General features: G+C 43.7%; 1 protein-coding gene across 4 annotated transcripts in view; it reads left to right on the forward strand.

The window, feature by feature from the left end:
* Positions 1-77: 77 nt before the first annotated feature.
* Positions 78-22,362, forward strand: part of LOC118212195 (zinc finger protein GLIS3-like) — a 32,875-nt gene continuing 10,590 nt past the window's right edge. For 2 of the 4 annotated variants that reach the window (XM_035389863.1, XM_035389864.1), the window contains exons 1-6: positions 78-404; positions 3,913-4,336; positions 8,704-8,899; positions 11,415-12,582; positions 21,716-21,877; positions 22,057-22,167. In XM_035389863.1, coding sequence (XP_035245754.1) covers positions 3,997-4,336; positions 8,704-8,899; positions 11,415-12,582; positions 21,716-21,877; positions 22,057-22,167 — 1,977 coding nt within the window. In that variant the 5' untranslated portion in view covers positions 78-404; positions 3,913-3,996. Of the gene's footprint in view, positions 405-3,912; positions 4,337-7,405; positions 7,475-8,462; positions 8,525-8,703; positions 8,900-11,414; positions 12,583-21,715; positions 21,878-22,056; positions 22,168-22,362 lie in introns of those variants that run through there. The other 2 variants (XM_035389865.1, XM_035389867.1) reach the window with 2 other exon arrangements.

The raw sequence follows: 22,362 nt of genomic DNA on the forward strand, positions 1-22,362 counted from the left end.
ACTAGTCACACAGGCTACACGAAGTTTATAAATGACTAAATAGGATCTCATTATTAATACCCGCCCTCGAGGCAATGAGCAGAACGCGCATATTCTCCGAGGCTCACAAATGCGGACAGGGCTGTAGCGACTGAGATTTCCCATCAAAACCCACGGGGTTACCGAAAACAGAATCAGAGGAAAGCGTTGATATGGAGACAATGTAGAACGCGTAGAAGTTGGCTAGATATGCAGCTAATATCTGGATTTAGAGAAGGGCTTTACAATGTTTTAAGAACTCACACGGTGAAGGTACCCTGCGTCTTCTCATTCCCGAATCTACAAATCGTTTTGACATTTCAACTTTGTTGATACACTGCACATGATTCAAGTCCAGTTTCTGTCGAGGATATAATGGTTACCAGGTGAGTAGCGTACGTTTGTCATAAACATATCGCGACTAGCCAACTTTTTGTCAGTAATAGAGATAATAAATATAACTGACTGACCTATATAGATAAGCGAGCTGTCATGATTTAATACGCGTTTTTACATCCAGAGGTAAAATGCAAGTAGCCTATCAATTCATAAGATAGAGCCTGAATACCCAGGCTTGTTTAGAATAGTGTCGGTTTTTCAAAAAGCGAAATCCATGCATCGTTGACGAAGGCCTACCTCTGTTCAAACCGTTTACATAAACTTAATAAACAAGCAATTATTTTTCATAATTTATATGTAGGCATGCCCTATTCTTTCATAGCTCATTGTCTGATATGTCCTTGGGGGCCAAATGACAAGAATAGCGTCATGCATTTACACGAAGTTGCTACGATAACTTTTGCCATTAACAGTCCTATTCGCGGCATGGTGAGTATAGGGGCTCTTATTTGAAATTCGTAATTATGGTAATTAAATCCACGATTTCTGCCAACTTATCAGAATGTAGGTATTCAAAAATGCAGCTGTATTGTTTATAAAAATTCTGGAATGGCATTTTAAAACAAATGAAACAGTAACAGAGATTTAGAGCATTTTGCAACATTAATCATGTATTATCTAGGCTATGATTGCTGGTTAGCCCACCCGTTTAAAAAGTTACAAAATAAACATTTATTCCATGATATCTATAATTTATTTTCTTTCTTACTGCATGGAAAGCAGTTTTCGTTAATTATGGAATCCAACTTCACAGCACAGGCCGCCTTAACTAATATGTATAATAAATAACTACAAATAAATAACTAATAATCTTGATCTGATATCGACGTTGGTTACAGTGAACTTGAACAATACTATTAATGGCGTTTGCTTCCCTTAACCTTACCTTGAATGCTGCTTTCAAAATGATGTCGCCTATATTGAAATTCTGCAGTGGTATGCGTTTTTCATGTTATGATTTATGATAGATTATTTAATGGTTCCTCTTCATGCGTAGTGTTGTTCGTTTTTGTTACCGCTAGGGGGTTGGGTGTGCCATGAACTCAAGGCAGGCAGTGTGCATGTCTTGGGTAGCACTGGAACTCTGGTGGAACTCTGATGGAACAGTAACCAGCCGAACAAGAACTTCATCATGTAAACACACAATAAATTTAGCCGTCATACTGAAGGTTATAGTGAGATACTGAATCATTTGTTAGATTTGTTGATTTCAGAATCTCAAAATGGACATGGAAGTAGACTTTGCAGGGACATGGAGTGCAAATGTGAGAGAGAATTACTTGCATACTAGAATTGACATGTGGAAGCGAAGGTTGAGCAAGGATATTTTGGAATAGGGGAATATAGGGTATGGGGTAGATGTGGAAGAGTGGAATGGGAATCAGGGTGGAGGGGGGGGGTATATTTATTGTAAAGATATGTCTTCAGGTTGCGATGGAAGGTATGGATGGACTGTTATGACTGAGGTGGGCTGGTTGTTCCACCAATGGAAAGCCAGAAGTGAGGAGAGTTGAGGCCGGATGGAGTGATGACTAGGCCACCGCAGGGAGGGAAGAGATAGGCACCTGGGGGCAGCAGAGCATAAATCACGGGTTAGGGTGTAGGGCTGGGTCATGGCATGGAGGCACTGTTTCAGCATGTGGATGGGCCCCATGGTCTGGTATCTGCTGAGACACTGTTCCAGTGTGTGGATGGGCCCCATAGTCAGGTATTTGTTAAGACACTGTTCCACTGTGTGGATGGCCCCCTGGTCTGGTATCTGTTAAGACACTGTTTCAGTGTGTGGATGTGCCCTATAGTCTGGTATTTGTTATGGTGCTGTTTCCAGGGTTTTTCCTGCAATGAAATGTCTTAGGTGGCTGCCTAAGCGTTTCATTTTTTGTAGCCTACATCTCAATGCACTGTGGTGGTCTCTTGATGACCAGCTCTTTATATTCTAAATTTAGCTAAATGTAGGGAGATGATGCATCAATTAGATGGTGGTAGTACAGCTGGACACAGTAAACACACTGAAACGCTGGTCTGGTTTTATCTGTTGAAGTACAGTTCCAGTGACCAAAACAGACCTGGCTGTACCAGTGTTGACTGGGGCAGGGCGGAGCTTGTTTGGCTGTAGTGCCGGTCAGTGGGATGTGTCTGACTCATTAGGCATCAGTGGCCCCTAGTCTTAATTGAACACCCGCAGTCTGCATGGGCACAATACTGCACAGTAAGTTTCTTCCTCTGACTTAATAACTGATGGACCAGACAGTAAAGACAAGGAGTGGGTGACCATTTCAAGGGGAGCATATGCTTGTCTAACCCTCTCCCAAGTTGAGGAGAAATTCAGAATTCCAAATCCACTTGACTCGTCATGCAGCCGGCAGCCAAAGCTGAGTGGGCCAACTTTTCCATTTGGATTTTTATGCAAAACATAGCGTAAGGTGTCATAATGACGAGAACAGGCCATTCGGCCCGATAATGCAAGCCATTTTCCTGACTGAATTGTACCTAGTGCACTGTTTACCTACAGACTAGATGGTATCTAACACCATATCAGACATTTTCAAACCGCAAGTTGCCACTCAAAAGTGTCCGGAGTGGCACATTAAAGTGCAACTTGTGGCGTGTAATATATAAGCTTGTTTTGCTTCTTTTCTGCTGTTATGGAAATGTGAATCTACGGTGTCCTGTTCCGATCATACAGATTTATCAAAACAAACAAAACACTGAAATGGTTTGTTTAGGACACATGATAGGTAAACACTGACTGCCTCCTTTAACAATACAAGAGGTGATTAACGTTAATGATTTGTGCATTTTTGTTTGAAGAACAAACACCATGAACATGCTGACGTTATCTTACCTTGTGTTGGATGATACGTAACAGCTATTTATGGCTTGGCTGGCAGCATGGGGTTCAGGTCTTTCAGCCATGATGGAGTAATATGTAATGTTGGTCCGGATAAGGAAACTATTGAATTCACACGCACCTGACAGGGTTCTGTTCGCACTTCCTGCATTAGCTGGGCATCATTGACCTTCCTGTTAACACAAGGAACAGCAGGGAGCAGAGTGGACCCAAATTATATCGAGATTATATATCAATTATTTTCCAAGCTGCATTCGTCCTTACTTTAGATTTTTGTTTTGTATCTATCAATTCTATATTTCTGTTTTTATTTATTTTCATGCATTTCCTTGTTTATGAATTATGACTTCTCCCTGAAGTTTGATCAGTGAGTCGGTACATTCCCTTGTTTGCGTAAAAGTGTCTTCAGTAAAACATGTACCTCCCATGTATATCCAGTTTTTTTTTTAGTTTGGTTTGGGTTATAAGTTAGATCATTTTTGTGTCCATGTGTGAAACAGCTTTATTTCCTGACTACTGTTAATTACTCAGTAAATATCCAGCTGTATGTATTGAATATGATGTTTGAAAACAGTGAAACAGTGCAAGTGGCTCTGGATGAGAGTGCTGCTAAGTGAGTAAATGTAATGATTTATCTGCACCAGTATGCAGGCTGCTGATGATCAGACGTCCTGGAGAAGATGCAGTTTTAAAGAGGACTCCCAGTGAGAGCAGCAGCTGCGGTGGATATGAACGGGGTGTCCCCCTCCAGCCTGCCCCTGTCCCTGAGCCTGATCTCTGGCCAGGAGGTGCCCCCCATCAGGGTGCACGAGTGCTCCCCGTCCCACTGCGCCACGCCCGGGCCCACCATTGCCGTGACCTCGCCGTCACCCGGCTGCGGGACCCGTACAAACCCCGCCCTGCTCCCTGCCCTGGGCCTTAGGAAAAAGCTGCTGACCAACGGAAAGGACCTGAACATGCTCAGCGTCCCTCAGCTGCCGCGGAAACAGGCCCCCTCTCTTCCTGTTCCCGACACCTCCTGCACCACTCCGGAGCTCCAGTCACAGTTTTCAGGCAGCAGCGTCACAGGTAAGCCGTTGCTTGGCAACTGTAGAACGTACCATGTATTTTTCTTGTCTGGGACTCACATAACATATGGAAGGAGGGTCAAAGGTCAATGCACACTTGCAGATTTGTAGTGTTTATAAATTAATACAAAACTGAATTACATTTAATGTTAATTTTAAAAAATGTGTACATTTTTCGGTAACACTTGAATTGGCATTAACTAATGTAGTTCTTGACATGAGTTAGTGATATACGAATACATTAATTAAGCATGAAATATAGTTAGTCGTTAACAAATACATTAACCAATGTATTAGATGCATGGTTATTTATACATTAGCAATAATAATAATAATAATAATAATAATACATTTACAAGTCATTTTTATTGAATGGAATGGATTTTAAAAATTAAAAATGATCCATGTAACATTGTGTCTGGGGCATTGTTAGACCCATTATTTGTTTCCCACAGGATCCTGTTATGAGTACTTGAGCAAGACAGGCTTTTAAAAATGGTGCACATATTTAAATTATTCATTTGCAGAATTTTAGAACAGTTGAAAATGGGGGATTCAACATAAAAACATCGGTTTCTGTGAAATGGTAAAATATGTATGCAATGCCCTTAAATAAAAAAGGATTGTCTGTACTTCTGTCTCAGCTTGTGATCTCAAGTCCAAATGCCTTAAGCAAAAAGTAAATAAATAAACACATTTTGCTCTACCATTCCCATAAGTTTCCAAAGCAAAATGAGGTAAAGTTTTTTAAAGAGGCCAAATACTCAGTGCCTGAAGGGTAACAGTGTCTAAAAGTATGACAACATATGTCAAACATGAACAAACTGCACCTGCCAAGAGAAGCAGTGGTCACAAGTCTTCGACAGGGACATACGGACACGTAACAGGATAGCTGATAAACCCCATAGCTGCTAAACCCTTAACTGCAGCTTCAAAATGACCACGGACTTGAACCTCTGTGACCTAGTTTCATCAAAAACTGTTGTGAGTGTTAAATGTTGTGAGCTTCACAGAGTTGGTATTTTTGGCAGGGCCACCATTCTGAATTCACTCGTATCTCAGGCTAGTGCAAAAGGGGCACAGAGCGGTGGAAAAATCTAAAATGGACTTGTCTTGAGCAGTGTTTCGTACATCTTGGTGGATTTACATTTGAGTTAAGCCAAAGGAAGCCTTCAACCCATAATGTCTCTTGTTAACTGTTAAGCATGGTGGTGGATCTGTACTGGTATGAGTAGCGATCTCATGGGAGTCATTGAGTCCGATAATGGCTCTACATGGTTGCTAAGGAATACGAGGCTATTTTACAAGTCCAGGCCCGAACACTGTTCCCTCATGATGTCCCCATATTAAAAGATGATAAACCCACAAACACACTGCTTAACCAAGTTTCACGAACACTAGGAAGAAGTCAAATGCCTTCCATGACCTCCACAAGCATCAGATCATCAGTGAACAGTTGCGGAAAGTTTTGGAGAGCAGAGTGGAGATAGATTTCTAGATTTCTACCTTCTTCATCCCTCAAAAACCTGGAGGCCCTCTGGAAGAATGGTCATGTATCCCATTACACGCAGTTCAGAAGTTGTGTGACAGGATTCCAAGAAGGACTGAAGCTGTTCTGAAAATGAAGTGTGGCTCTAGTCCTTATTAGTTACCTGATATTCATATATTGTTTGGTGTTTCCATTGTTTTATCCTGTACGTGCCCTGTATGTGTGTGTGACGTATATATTATGTATATATAGACATGTATATATGTATTGCCAGAGGGAGACCATGGCCAAAATAAAGGAAACACTAATATCAAAATACTGTGCCTGAATCCCCGAATCCCCAAATTCCTTAAATTCAGGCAAATGGCATTATGGTTGTGTTAGGGTAAAGCATCGACATGCTGTAGCATAGAAATGATTTTGGCTACTATGGCTAGAAAAGAGGTCTTAGGGACTTTGAAAGAGGGGTGATTGTTAGACCAGGAGCATCAGTGTCTAAGGCTGCTCAACTTGCTGATGTTACACAAAGAACCGTCGCTGAGGTGATGTGACATCAGCCACCAGGGCAACTGACCTTGAAAGCACATGCTTCTCTCTCATAAGGTCCGAGCATTTGGTTTGAGATGCAAGGCAAAACCGAGGAGCAACTGACTGCGGAGTCCGTTGACTGCACATATTAATCTCCAGGCAGTCTCGTCAAGAACAATCTGTCGAGAATTTCACAGAGAGAGATGCTATGCCCGAGTTGCAGTGCATAAGCCCCTTGTGTTTTTATGTTTGTGAGTGAAAAGGTGCAAAGCACACAGATAGGGTGTACTGAGCACAGGAGAAAAAAACATGTTTGGTCACGGGAGTGATCCTACACCATGCTCCCAACAAACTGTTGAGTGCATATGTGGCACTCCGCAGAACTGTGGAAACTTGTAGAGCCAAGGCACACTGAAGCTGTTCTGGCAGCACAGTGCTTTTATCAAGACACTTTATGTTTGTGCGTCCTTTATTTTGGCTGTTACTTCTATACATTACATATACATATACATACATATTCCAAACAAGCGGCCTCTTCTGTTTATATGCCTATATATATATACGTATATATATGTGTGTGTGTGTGTGTGTGTGTGTGTGTGTGTGTGTGTGTGTGTTTGTATGTATGCAAATGTATGCTTGTTGATAACGATAATGGAATCATTTTTGTTTGTTTGCTTTGCTTTAAGCTATTGTGTTTTTTTGAATACTGTCTTCTTTCTGGGTCTTTAAAATGAAAATCAATGAAATTGTTTCGTCTACTGTAAAATGAATAAATAAATAAATAACTAACAAAAAAGTAAGTGAACCCCACTATAGATGTTCTGTAGGGGGGCCAGGCATTGGGAGCTCTTCTGTAGAGACCGTAGAGCTCGATGGGGCGATGGGTCCTGCCCAACTGCATGGCTGATTCACACACACACCCCAGCCTTCATACTTCACTTCACTTCAATATGGCCCCGGCAGCTCCTGCCATGTCTCCGCCCAGCCTTTTCTCCAATATTTATTGATATTTAACCAAGCAGAAAGCTTGTTCAAAATGAACCGTGGAGGCTAAAAGAAGGGGGTGGAAAAAAAAGCTCTTCGGTAATTAACAGAGCAGAAAGTGTCTCAGAATCACAGGTTTGTTACGCGGATTTGTGTTCATGCGTATTCATGTGTTTTTCTTTTACAGTCGAAATAAAAAGGACGACTTTTTTTGTCGGTGTCCTATTTGTCGAAGACAACTGTTTCAAGGGTGCTCAGACTTTGAAGAAATCAGACCGTTCTGGGTCTGATACAAATGGAAATAATGTCGCTCTCCCTTTCCCGCTAAATCCTTCTGTGTCTGTATCTCACGTTTTTTAACTCATTGTTTTAGTCCATAAAGAGAACTTGACTATTGACAAATGGATGGTGTTCCTAACTGTGTTTTAGAATCTCTCTGTCACTCATAATTTGTACAAGATTAGCAATAATTCTTTAGGACAGTATGTCAAATTTTGTGACTGTCGCACAAAATATGGCTATGCAAATCAATAATAAATAAAAAGGACATTTTTTGTGTGCATAAATGTTCCTGTAAATGTAATGGAATCTCTCAAGAGTGTTTATATTTTTACTTAATATTTACTTAGTTTGTTATTCATAACCAGTGCTACCGAGGCAGCTTATAACATGTATGGTTAAAAAATTCATAATGAGCTAGTATCATATGATTGTTGATGCAGTCAGTAGAATGATTAGTTCCTCATAGCCGGTCTGAGCCTCAGTACTACTACAGTTACTACTACTATTACTACTACTACTACTGCTAATACTACTATTACCATTACTACTACTACTACTACTATTTATCTGTCTGTTGAATAAGAGTGATTTTTTTTCCTTTTTCATTTTCTCTATATCTTTCCCTTCTTTGTAAAATGTAACATTTTCAGTGTGTATGAAGTGTGCGCTGTGTGTTTATCTAGTTTTTCCAAAGTCAGTCTGCGAGACTCAATGCAGGGTCCGTATGCCAAGTCCTCCTAGTCCCTGCAGGTTTAACATTAACCCTGTTGATGTAAATTAATAAGGAAAGAACTGGGTAGGTGGTTTTTGATATTTCAACATTGGGGTCTTAATCATTAACGTTTCACCTGGCGCTGCCGCGTTTGGAGGTGAAGCACATATTTGCCGTTCAGCACTTTACAGGTATATTTTTTTCAGTCCGACATTTTGCTTTTTATTGCAGTGAAAGCTATTGTAACTGTTGCCGTTCCCTCAGGACCATACTTCGGAGTTTCGTTCCTCAGACCTTTAGGGGGAGGCGGATCGCACAGTAGCGGCTGGCTTTAAACGTTCTCTTCTCCTCCTCCTCCGCCCCCTGGCAGGTAGCCTGTCTCTGGGACCCTGCTGCCGGATGTTAGGGCGCTATGGCGCGGCTGCAAACCTGATGGTGACCAACAGCCCCATGCTGGGGCACGGCGCGGTGCCCCTCCAGCCTGGCCAGGCCAGCATCGCAGGTCCCCGCGCCCCACACTGCCCCCCGCACCCCGGGGACCTGGCACTGCCCTACACCGACGCCAGGTCAGCTGCAATATGGACTCTCTTTCTTCTGATTAGCTTTGAATAATAATAACAATAATAATAATAATAATCATAATAATAATAATAGTAACTTTATTTGTGTATATAATTGATCGCCAGGTCAGCTGCAATATGGACTCTCTTCTGACTAGCTTTTAATACTACTACTACTACAAATAATAATAATAACAACAATAATAATAGTAACTTTATTTGTGTATAGAATTTATCACCAGGTCAGCTGCAATATGGACTCTCTTCTGACTAGCTTTTAATACTACTACTACTACTACTACTACTACTACTACTACTACTACTAAAAAAAATAATAATAACATAATAATAATAGTAACTTTATTTGTGTATAGAATTGATCGCCAGGTCAGCTGCAATATGGACTCTCTTCTGACTAGCTTTTAATTATACTACTACTGCTGCTACTACTACTACTACTACTAATAATAATAATAATAATAACTGTATTTGTGTGTAGAGCGCTTTTCCTGCTTGGTGCAGAAAGTGCCACAGGGCACAATTGTAGATATGTGATGTCTGTTTTTGTGCCATGTATATAATTGTTAGGTAACTGGGCTTGCAACTGCGAGATTGAGGGTTCAATTCCAAGGTGAGACACTGCCATTGTTCTCTTGAGCAAAGCGCTTAACCTGAATCACTTCAGTAAATATCCAGCTGTATGAATGGATTGTATATAAGGAGAGTAGACTTTGTAGGTTACTCTGGATGAGAGTGTTTGCTACATGCTAAAAATGTAAATAGTGCAGTTGTGAAAGATGGTCCTATTATTGCTTCTGCTTCAAAAAGGTTGTTTGAATCTGTATTTTTTAAGCTTGGTGATTAAAGGTTTGTTTTGTTTTATTTATTTATTTCCACAGTATTTCTATGTAGGCATGTGCAGCATGTAAGGCTTGTCTCATGTCTCATGTCTGCTTTCAGAATAGGTCGGTGAAAGTCAGATCATTTTTGCCATTCTATGATTCTGACTTGATGGAATAAGATTGTGATCCATGCGTTGATTTTCTCTCTGTTGATTTGCTGTGAAGCTGTGTAGTGCTGCCTGAAATGGCTCAGTCTGGTACAGAACTCTGTTGCTAGCCTTGGTCTCATGTCACAGCTATCCTCTAGGTGTACGCTTAATGGATGTGTGCTGACATGGCAGCTGCTACAGGCGTTTAGTAGAAGCCCCCAGCGTTGTTGCTTATGGCTTCCACGTTGAACGAGAGCTCTCAACACACTTGGGCATGGTTGAAATGCCTGGGGAAAGAATGCATTAGAACTTGTTTGATGCAAACACATTGGGAATGGACGTTATTCAAAACTGTGATTTGTTCGTAACATGAAATGTTATGTCAAAATTAACACATTTTAATAATTTGAATTTTATTGATTGAAATTGCTAGATACATTGCAGTAGGCTTATTCTGGAAATGGCTACTCTGGTTTTATAGTAGTATGTTGGTTAACTAATAAGCAAACGTGCAATATATATGAATCCCATTAGAACATCCTTTTTTTCTACGTAGTTCATTTTCAATGATAATCTTCACCATAGCCTGTTTGTAAAGCTGAGAAGTGGTTTGACCATGTGTTAAAACTGAATGTATTATCTCTGATTTCTGGAAATACAAGCCCAGTTCAAATATCAGACAGCCTTGCTGAAGTTACTGTACCTGTACATCACAACGTCAAGCGCCTTAAATCGAGAGAGAGGGCGTGGCTTATATTACACCTGCAGCTTTTTTTTCATAACACTGTTTTCCTGAAAAGGGTCAGGCAAATGATGATTCAATTACCTGAAGACATTAATGTCTGTCATTGATTAATCTTTATTTTTTTTATAGCCAAGTGAGAGCTCTGAGGAATGTCTAAGGAATGTGAAGTATGTGGGAAGTTAATGAGTGCAGCTTCTGAAATGAAATGTCACCGGCCTTATAAAGCGCCAAGAGCGCCACTGAACAAACATAAAGGTCGTCCCACTTCTCCAGAACTGGAGGAGGAGGAGGAAGAGAGGTTTCACCGAAACACTCCTCCGCTCAATTACGTTACATGCATTCATTTAGCGGACTTATCCCGAGTGAATTATGTGAGAGAACGTAAATGCGTCCATCAGGGTTTTATATGAGAAACAGTAACAACTTTACCAGCCTACCAAATGCAAATGCCCATCATTGCGGCACTAAATTTAAGTTAACTATGCCAAGCTAGAACCATGATACAGATCATAAATACACACCGATAACATCCATAGCAAGCCATAAAAACATAAAAAACCAAAACCACTTGAATTGAGTGCATAAAATACAAGTGCTGTGGGATGTAGATCAGAGGGAACCAAGATGCAATCTGAAGATGTGTGTTCTGCCCATTTCTGAAGACGTAGAGTAGTAGTTTCAAGAGCAGTTGGGCTTCTGATAGGGTCTATCTGATAGGGTTGGATAGGGCTGTGGGTGTATCATTTAATCAGAATTAAAAGCAGTTCCTGCGTTTCTGGCTGTAGGTCAGTGCTGTCCAGGGAGTCCTTGGCGTCCACCACCCTGAGCTTGGCAGAGAGCGGCCGTCAGGAATGGCCTTATGGGTACCGCGTGCTGCCCCCCCTGCCTAGCCAGCAGAACTCCAGCCAGGGGAGCGGGGACGCTGAGCGGTTGGGCGTCCGCCCGGGAAGCGGCAGGTCCGGGGCCACCAGCATCTCCAACTCGGCCTCCCTGCCCTCCTACCTCTTCAGCGGGGACGTGGTCGGAGGGTCCCTGGTGCCCAGCCCCCGCCACTCGGCCCGCTCGAAGAAACGGGCGCTCTCCATGTCCCCACTGTCCGACGGCATGGCCATCGACTTCAACTCGGTCATCCGCACCTCCCCCACGTCGCTGGTGGCCTACATCAACGGCTCGCTGCACTCCCCGGCCTCGCGCCCCGCCCTCTCGCCCCTGCAGCCCGAGGTGTACGGACACTTCCTGGGCGTGCGGGGGAGCTGCATCCCCCTGGCCACCCCCGGCTGCCTCAGCCCCTGCGCCCCCGCCTTGCCCGGCCCGCCGCTGGCCCTGCCCGCCCCCGAGGACGACTGCCTGCGCATGCAGAGGCTCGAGCTGAGGGGGGCGCTGGAGAGCAGGGCGCAGCTGGTCAACATGGTGGTCCAGCACCAGCATTGCGCTCCGCCCCCGTCGTCCTCTCCGGAGCTACCGAGCGCGCTCCCCAAGGGCTTCCCGCCGGGTTCGCCTCACCGACGGGAACTGCCTGTCGCCAGGACGCCCACCCCCGCGCCTCCCCAGGGTCCCCCACCGCCGTACCACTCCCACCAGCACCTGCGGAGGCCCCAAAATGGCTTCCTGGAGTGCCCTCAGATGCCCGCGTCCGACCTGCTGCTGCCCCCCGGGCTCGGTTCCGAGCTGCAGCCCCTCCCTCCCTGTCCTCTGCTGGAGGAGGAGCCGGAGGCGGAGCCCAGGGACTCCAGCAGGGGGCACTGCTGCCGCTGGATGGACTGCAACGCTGCCTACGACCAGCAGGAGGCCCTGGTGAGGCACATAGAGAAGCTGCACATCGACCAGCGCAAGGGCGAGGACTTCACTTGCCTGTGGGCGGGGTGCCCACGCAGACACAAGCCCTTCAACGCCCGCTACAAGCTCCTCATCCACATGAGGGTCCACTCCGGAGAGAAGCCCAACAAGTGCACGGTACGCGGGGGGCGTGGGGGAGGGGAGCTGGGGGCATGGAGGAATCTGGGATGTGGCTCGATTAAGTTGGTAACATGAGGCAAGAAGTATTAGCTATGAATGTCATCTTGGTGAATTAGGAATGAATGGGAAACGAGGGCTCAACAAGAAGTTTGTGGGTTCGAATCTTGGCTTGGGGCCTTTCTGTGTGCATGTTCACCCGGTGCCCACATGGGTTTCCTCCCACAGTCCCAAGAATGCCACTGTGTAGTGGCCAATCAGAAAGCTTTCCACCTTCCCTTTGAGTGAATGCATCACTTAGCCTGGCTGTTCAGAGATTGTTGATGTAATCTCGCAGTCCTGGCCTGTGTATCCTTCTAGCCAGCAAGTTTTAGCCAGCAACATTCAGTTTCTCTGAAATAGACACTCATATGCTATATTTACTGTTATACATACTGTTTTAGGAGTACGAGATATAAAAGCTCTTGAGAAATGACAAAGAAGGGCAGAAAATGATGGTTCCAGATAAGAAATGCAAAAAAAGTGAATGGTTCCAGATAAGAAATGCAAAAAAATTACAAGTGTAGACTTACAAGATTTTAGACACCCAATCTGTTCAGGCGGTAAAGAGCGATTTGTTGAGGGGTTTAATTGATTGAGGGATTCAAATTCATAAACTTGAATAACGGTGAGCTAAAAAGTTCTGTAAGCAAAACAAGAAGTCTATAGATGTGAATCATCTAATGGTGAATTCTGATTGGATGCCCGGAAGATAATTGTCAGTGCGTGGAGAAGCTTGTCAGGTCTTGCAGCGCTAGCAGAGACCCTCGGGGTGTTCAAGTCCGGGCTTGAATCAACAGGAGGCCAAATAGTGTATCGCCATTCAGACTTGAGTAAAGGCCATTACAGTAGTCAGGTCGTGAGTAGATGAGGGTATACCTTTTTCTGTGTCTTGAAATGAGAGAAAACACCTAAATGTAGTTCCTAAATACATTCCTGTACACTTGGGATGCCTCAATATGTAGCTAAAAACACGGCTTTAAATCAAATGTTACTACAAATGCTTTTACGTGAATGGGAATTGGGAATTATAACACCCAAACTTGTGTGAATAAGGTATGTTGCATCGTACCTAGTAGCATGTTTTACTTCTTTTTTTGCAGTTGACCTGTCAGTTAATCAAACTGACATTTTTATATCACAGTCATTTATGAAAAACAGAAACAAATATAGTTTTGTATAATTTGGATAAAAGTGAGAAGACATGCAATTCTTCTGGATTATTTGATCAATGAGTAACATATAACAACGAATTGGTCCTAATATGGATCCCTGTGGTCTGTGTGATGCCCGTGGTGCTCCAGAGCTGCAGGGGGTCACTGAGTATTGAGCTGTAACTTCTGTCTGCTGCGAGTCGCTGCCAAAGTGTAAGAGTCTATGAGTGATGTAGTGCTTTTTAGACTTGACCACAGTGGGCCAGCTGCCAGTGGGGGGGGGGGGGAAACGCACAATTCAGACATATTTTTAAAACAGCAGTTTAAAGTACAGTACTAATCTCATTGTGCGCTGCGGCGCTTGCTAATTTGGGAGGATTTACGAGGAGAAAATATAACGTCATCAGTCAGAGTCTTTTTCTTTTAGCGCAGGCCGTGGGCTAATTAGCGAAGGCCTGCGGTAATTGACATGGGAGTTGACTCAATGATGTCGTTATTAATTTGGGACAAAGGCATTGTGGCCAAGGCCTGGCATGCACTCAGCCTTGCTTCCTGCCACAGTGCACATACTGAGGCAGAGAGCTGTCACAGCAGTCAAGCCTGATGATGAGAGGGGCTGGGCTCGTGTCCACTAATGAAGGGTCCTGTTTTGGACTGAAGCGTTGGCTCTGTTTCAGCTAATACTAGCCATTCTGTTCTGTGCTGGCTGGTGAGTTAGTGAGGTGGGATTCTACACTGGAGACTGAGCTCAGGTAGGGTTCTATGCCGGAGACTGAGCTCAGGTAGGGTTCTACACTGGAGACTGAGCTCAGGTAGGGTTCTACACTGGAGACTGAGGTCAGGTAGGGTTCTACACAGGAGACTGAGCTCAGGTAGGGTTCTACACTGGAGGCTGAGCTCAGGTAGGGTTCTACACTGGAGACTGAGGTCAGGTAGGGTTCTACGCCGGAGACTGAGCTCAGGTAGGGTTCTACGCCGGAGACTGAGCTCAGGTAGGGTTCTACACTGGAAACTGAGGTCAGGTAGGGTTCTACACTGGAGACTGAGTTCAGGTAGGGTTCTACGCCGGAGACTGAGCTCAGGTAGGGTTCTACACTGGAGGCTGAGCTCAGGTAGGGTTCTACACTGGAGACTGAGCTCAGGTAGGGTTCTACGCCAGAGACTGAGCTCAGGTAGGGTTCTATGCCGGAGACTGAGCTCAGGTAGGGTTCTACACTGGAAACTGAGCTCAGGTAGGGGTCTACACTGGAAACTGAGCTCAGGTAGGGTTCTACACTGGAGACTGAGCTCAGTTAGGGTTCTACACTGGCACACTGGAGACTGAGCTCAGGTAGGGTTCTACACTGGAGACTGAGCTCAGGTAGGGTTCTACACTGGAGGCTGAGCTCAGGTAGGGTTCTACACTGGAGACTGAGCTCAGTTAGGGTTCTACACTGGCACACTGGAGACTGAGCTCAGGTAGGGTTCTACACTGGCTGAGTCATACTGGTGATGTAGACTGCTGGTATTTGGGGCCTTTAAAAAACCATTGCACATATATTATCTTTTTAGTTTGAGGTGCACAGGGCACAAGGCGGACTCCTCATCCAAACTGGAGAAAACTTAACATACTACTAAAATGAGTAGAGACCAAAAATTCCCAATCCTCGCTTCATTTCATTGCTCTGAAACTGTCAATCATTAACAGTGCACATACTTGTGGTCAACCTTTTGCTCTAAACACTTACTTATTACTCGGAACCAGACCTGTTTCCATGGAGGCTTAAATCATTGGATGGTTTGGTGCACCATGTAATCGTACACTAAGGAGGAAAATATTCAGAGTCATCACCCTGCCAAAAAATAATAAAACTGCATGCCGTTAACTGCCTTGGTTCAGAGAACCTGATAGCCGGTCAACACAGTTGCTGAAGTCCTTCTTTGGACATTATCTCAAGGATGATTGACTGCAAATGCACAGAACAATGGCTGACAGATACCAGAACGTGTCACGTTGGTGTTAAACTGACTTTGAGGCACATCATGCTCACATAGACACACTGAGCGTGCCGCAACATGTCCTGGCTGCTCTTACATTTTTATTGGTCCCTGAGGTTAGGCTTCCTGGACCATGCCAGGAATGAGAAATATTCCAGAACTGTGATAATCTTGTCTGGTCAAACAAATGATTAATAAAAGATCCTAACATTGACATAGTTAATATCTGATAAACCCTGTAAAACAGAACAAAAAGAGAATGCTTCAGTAAACGAGAGACAGTAACTATATGCAAATCAGAGGCTACTACAGAAGCGTGGCTCATTCAATAATTAAACAAAGAGTATCCCAGCATGCATGTATAAAAATGCTTGGCTAGCAGGATTAGACATGAGCAGACCTTAGTGACATTGAGAGGGGCCATTGTTGAGGTATCTTTGGCAGGGACTTAAGTGACCTAAGGGGTGGGGTGATGTTTGCTACTGGCTAAATTTCAGGCACAGGATTCTTGTACATTGGATAAAATAAATTTTGGCCTATGATGTAATTCAACTTCATGCACAGAATGCGATTGGTGGAGCAAATAAAATCTGTGTACATTTTGTACATCATAATCAATGCGTATATGTACCCTATATGTCAAATTTGACTTGATTTAACATTAACAACGATCATACAGGACCTCAATTAGTGTCATACACAGCAGTTGTATGTGTTTTGGTAATCTATATACAACAGAAATTTTAGAAGATCCTGCTGTGTCAGTACAAACACATAAACAATTTCCATGCCAGGTCTGGGGTGTATTCATTGCTATAATCATCTCATGCTTCCCGTGAAGAGATGTGTTTGGTCTGTTAAGAAATAAAATGAACAAAAAAATCACGTGTGAACATTTGATAAATAAAGGTCACTGGAGTTGAAGTTTCGATGTTACATTTCAGTTACGTTTTAAGGGCACTTGTTTAAAGCACTAAAGCAGCAGTGCTCTTGAGTTACCATGGATACACTAGAGAAAGAATTCTCTCCTGTTGACAGGCATGAGGGATATGCGGAATAACCACTAGAACAGAGCCGGGTACCAAGCACAGCCCCTTCCAGGCACAGAGTCAGTCCTCTAAAGAGCATGAGGGATGTTTGTCTCTTTGTGGTTGTTCCCTTAATAAAAGTTTACAACCTTGGCGGCTGCAGAGCCATTTCTAGCACCACAGGGGGCGCTGTGATGAGGAATGTAGTCAGGCGTCTCTCTAATACTCGCTGACTGCTGACTCCACTGCATTCTTTGATATCTCACCCCTGTTTAATGTGTACAAAGCCAGATTGGGCGCTACGATTTAGCATAGTGTGACTGTGATCTTTCTGATGCTGCTGTGTGTGCAGGAAGTGCTGTTAGCTGGTGGGTTACATCTTACAGACCTCTCTAGGTCTTACAGGTTTGGTGAGAGTGGCTACATGTAGTAACTAGAGTGCAGGTTGGACATCGCTGTTAGACCTTTAAAAATCAGTCTACCACATCTGAATTAACTTTGTAGAGACCAAGCCCTAGAAATGTGTTGCATATAGTTCAGTTGTTAATATGCGTGTTAATCAATAGAGAATACAGGTTATTACTGAAAACAAAAGGAAATACAATTGCAAAGTCATTTAGTTGGCTGTTCGGCCACCACCTGGCTGCCTGTGCCTTAAGTGGTGATGTCATTCCCTCGGAATTCAATGCTGACATCATTGTAGACAGTTTTGCTCATGAAACATTAGCTTATTTAGGTCACTGAAGCTGCCCTTTGTCCTTGGCACTTTCTGTCCATACAAATGGTGCCAGACCTGTACAGCAAGACTTGTAGGCAGTGAGCAAACTTCCACTGTATCTCTGCATCTTTCCTTATACATGTGTTAGTGCTCACAAATGGCACATATTGTTAGCCTACCTGTTTGACCCTGTTCGCCACTGCATGGTGCATGATGGAGAGGATAGATGGCTACTTGTCAGCCGAATAGAAAGGTTTATATGCGTGTGTGTGTGTGTGTGTGTGTGTGTGTGTGGGGCAACATCTTACACCTTTTTAAAGCATTCCGCACTATTAAAATGCAGTTAACTGGCTTGCTTTATCAGATTTATTTTGACATCAAGGTGCTGTGATTGCAGCATGAAGATCCTGTTGTTACATGTTTGTTAGTTTCAGAATATTTATTGCATTTAGCTTTTGATTAATCTACCTTAATATATCAATTATAGGAAGGGAAAGCAAATGGACCATTATAAAAGTGCTCTAATGTTGTTTTTGGTAATATTGTCAAGTAAATGTAGTAGGGTAAGTTACCTTTACAATGTTCACCATGGAAACACGTCCATAGCATCATCGCAGGATTGGCTTGAAAACAAGGCTGACCTGGGATTGCAGGCTATCCCAAGAAGGCTGTTTAGGAAGATGAGGAGGCAACTGAAGAGTCAGGAGACAGATCTGTCTTTGAGACGATCACGATATAGTGTTGGTTTTATATTGTGCAAACTTCAAGCAGCTTTGCGCATCTCATTTGTTAAGGTGTACAGAATGTATAGGATGAAGAGGTTTGTGCCGTTTTTTGGGATGTCTTTTCATCGAATGAATGGCACACACACTTGCTCTTAAGTTGTAACACTACCCCGGGGGCAACGCTAATCCAATCAGTTACCTCCACAATGAGCAGCTTGAAATTCTGGTCCAGCCTGAGCCACTGAATACCGGCCTGGTCACTCTTCTGGTCTGCCAAGATTTTCAGCGGCACCCACACACCGTGTGGAGGGAAAACTACTCTCATTTGGCGCCAGAGACTTTTAAAAAAACACACAAAGCCGTTTAATTTGGGTTTTCTCTTCTACATTTGAAACGTCGCACTGAGGAGGAATCGAAATGATGTAACGTGTTTTGTTCAGATTCACAGACCGTGTTCTTTCAGCGTGTGGCATGTCGGTGGCAGTCTTTGTGGCGTGCGCCAGATACTTGATCAATATCAAGAACGATCCGTTTGGTATGAGTAGTGGGTCCCCGCCTATAGAACCAGATACTGTTTCATCACAGTAGTGCTACGTCAGCATGTAATGTGAGAGGGGTAATCGTCTTACCTGTGTCTCGGTTTATTCAGTCAGCAGATAGCAGCAATGCAGATTCCTTAATCAGTTTTTAAGAATAAATGACTTTATTTACCGTATGAATCTCTTTTCCTACAGTGGCTTACACCGAAAGCGCTTCACTGATGTGTGTTTAAAAATAGACAAAATATAGGCCAATGAAAGAGAAAGGTAAAATTTAAATAAAAAAATGTAATAAAATGCGTTTAAAAAAAACCTTATGGAATTCATCATCAAATAAATACATGCCATCTTCGACAGGTTCATTTTCGGCTGTTTTACGTGTCGGCCGATGCTACAGATCTGCTTGCATTAGAGCAACCCGTAGCCGCCTTGGGGCTATAAAAGCAAATCTCCACTCCTTGCAAGAATGGCTAGCACTTCATGTTTAGCGGTAATAGGCTGCGGATGAAGAGAGGCTGAAAGCAGCCGGCTGACTCCGCTGGCAGACGGCGAGCCCAGCCTTTGTTCCTCTGCGCATGGACGCCTGCCACGGCCAGGGTCTGCAACACCGAGCCCGCACCCAGCGGCCACGTCCCCGCCTATTCAGCCCCCTCCGTCTCTAAGGCAAGCTAAAGGCCGGCTTAGCTTTATTAAATAAAGTGCATATGAAAGAGCGATCTGTTGGCACAGCACCGTGCAGCTGGCGGCTAGTCCATCTGATTGCGGTCCGTTGCTTGCCTCGCGGTCCTGATCTGAATGCTTATTCGTATTTTTAATGCTTTTCCCTCCCCGGTTTGGAAGGGGCGGTCGTGGGCTACTCGCCTGGCCACGCACTCTTTGCCGTGACCTCATTTCGCTGTTGATTTTGAGACGGTGCAGGCGAGCAGCCTGCGTGTTCTCCGCCAAAACGCGTAGCGCGAAACAGCTGCTTCTCCTCCACGGTTTGAGCAAGCAGACTGCGACTGACCAGTGAGCAACGAGGCGCACTCTGGGCCACGCCATGGCCGAGTTAGCATCGCATCGCAGGTACCAGCCTGCTGCGGTGGCACAGACCGGATTCAATGCCAGACTATGAGGCCCACCTTTGTGTCCTTATGGATACTAGTCCATTTAAATGAATAAAGCATTTTCACAGAATATTATATAAACACAAACGTGTGTACTAATATAGTTTTAATCAAAAACGAGCCATTGGTGTCTTACAGTTCGTTTTAATTGGACCGAGACTGTTGGAAGTCAATGCAATGTTAAAACTGCCTTTTCTTTTAGTAAAAATGATATCTTGACAATAAAAAAGTGTACCCTTTTATCAGTGATGCTCACACTCAGAAGGGAAGGGACTGAGCTTTGGAAGTGCTACTACCGTGCGTGAAGAGACTTGAAATGATTCAGGCTTTCTCTCGCCCTCCTTAAACAAACAGGAGCTTAATCCCGTCCTCAGACATCAGTCCTCTCCAAATAAACACCATGTAATGATTCACAAGGCTGAGGGAGACCACAGAGCTGGAAGCAGAGAGTGTGCAGTTGGTGCTGTGTGCCAGAGACAAGCTGAACACCGTCGTATACAATATGAGAGACCTTAATACACACACACACACATACGTACACACACGCACTTATACAGAAGGAGATTTGTGAGTCATTATAACAATAATTTGTTTTCATCACATGGCTCTACCAACATAACAAATGTAGTTTTGTTTCAGCAAGTGGTGCAAATGGATTGAAATCAGCCATTTATCTTGTAGTATTTAGTAATTGTAAAACGCTAATATTATTTCAAAAATTAAATGGAGGAAAATGTCCCGATCTTGCACCTTCTTGCCAGAATCCCTACATCATCATTAAGCACGTAGATTAAGCATGCAGATGTATGTGCGTATATACTTCCGCACAATGCAGCTTGTGAACCAGTCATTAATAATACCGACATTTCCCTAACCCTGCTCAGCTTCATACATTCTATATGAGCATCAGAAAAGGGCTGATATATTGTTTATCCGTTTATCTGTAAACGCGAGTTTCCACTTTAGGAGCATTTATTTCTAGGTGCAGTGTAAGATACAGTAATTTGACCCTGTTGACATGCTTTTTATGTCGCAGGCAGCGTTGATTTTGACTACATGTAATAAGTTGATGTCTTGGAAAAGAGTGATCTGCTCGAAGGTAAATTTCACAAAATCCTCATCATACAACAACAAAACTTCAAAAGAGTTTCCAAAGAAAGGGAGGTATGGTTTGAGGATCACCATGCAGTTTTAGATGGTCAGGTCTGCATCTCCTAAAAGTGACATGGTCATACTGTGATGGCAGTTGGCAGTTTTACAGCAGTTTCTTATGGATCCTTTGGAAATTACATAAACGTAATGACAAGGCAGAGATGTTCTTTACAACAGAACTGATAAATAGGTCAAGGAAACAATAGCGTTTCCAAAAATAAGTAGCAAGAGCTGTCAGAGGTTTTTAACAATGTTCGTCATGAACCTTCATGTTGATGAATCTGGACCTACTTTCATATCAGGTGGTGAAGAGACTTCTGCTATAGGATTTTTGACATAAAGACAAGTCGAAAGTTGTGTATTCAGGTGCTGTGCTGCTTTTGAAATATGTTTTTTAAATGAGCTCTTTGCCTTTCTATAGAAACAAATTTGTGTTACAAGTATCAAACAGAACCTCGTTAGTAACAACAACATTTTTCTGATTGACAGAAAAGAAATAAAAATTGCAAAGAAAACTTTGGATTTCAGAAGTAAAACTTTTGGTTTTGGAACAAAAAAGGAAAGATATTGCAAGGATTTTTTTCCATGCCTACATGACTACTTATTTCTTTTCCCTCAATGAAAAATGTTTTTCTGATGTTACTAAAGTTGTTTTAAGTTTGATAATTTGATTCCACTCCTCTCCCCCCGCCCAGTTTGACGGGTGTCGGAAGGCCTTCTCTCGACTGGAGAACCTGAAGATCCATTTCCGCAGCCACACGGGGGAGAAGCCATACCTGTGCCAGCACCCCGGCTGCAACAAGGCCTTCAGCAACTCCAGCGACCGCGCCAAGCACCAGCGCACACACCTCGACACGGTGAGTCCTGCGACACACACACAGTCAGGCGTGCTTCTCTGCAAACCGTCTTCCAAACTGACCGTGGAGGTTGCAGAGAGCGCTGACGTGTATGCACACTCCGGGTTCAAACTCGTGGGGTAAAAGCGTAAGAAACGTTTAACGAGTTTGCATGTGCTTGTTTATCTGCTGTTGTGCAGAAACCCTACACGTGCCAGATCCCTGGATGTGCGAAGCGCTACACGGATCCCAGCTCCTTGCGCAAGCACGTGAAGGCCCACTCCTCCAGAGAGCTGCAGACCAGGAAGAAGGTCAGATATCTCTCTCTCTCTCTCTCTCTCTCTCTCTCTCCCCTAATCTCTCTCTGTCTTTCTCTCCCAATCTCTCTCTCCCTCTTTTCTCTCTCTCTCTCTCTCTCTCTCTCTCTCGTTCACTGGCCAGCCATTACATGGGTTCACATATTTTTGATTGACAGCGCAGGTTTTAGAATCCAGTCCTGGGGGGCG

Source organism: Anguilla anguilla, chromosome 14 (genome assembly GCF_013347855.1).
Source record: "Anguilla anguilla isolate fAngAng1 chromosome 14, fAngAng1.pri, whole genome shotgun sequence".
Lineage (NCBI taxonomy): Eukaryota > Metazoa > Chordata > Actinopteri > Anguilliformes > Anguillidae > Anguilla > Anguilla anguilla.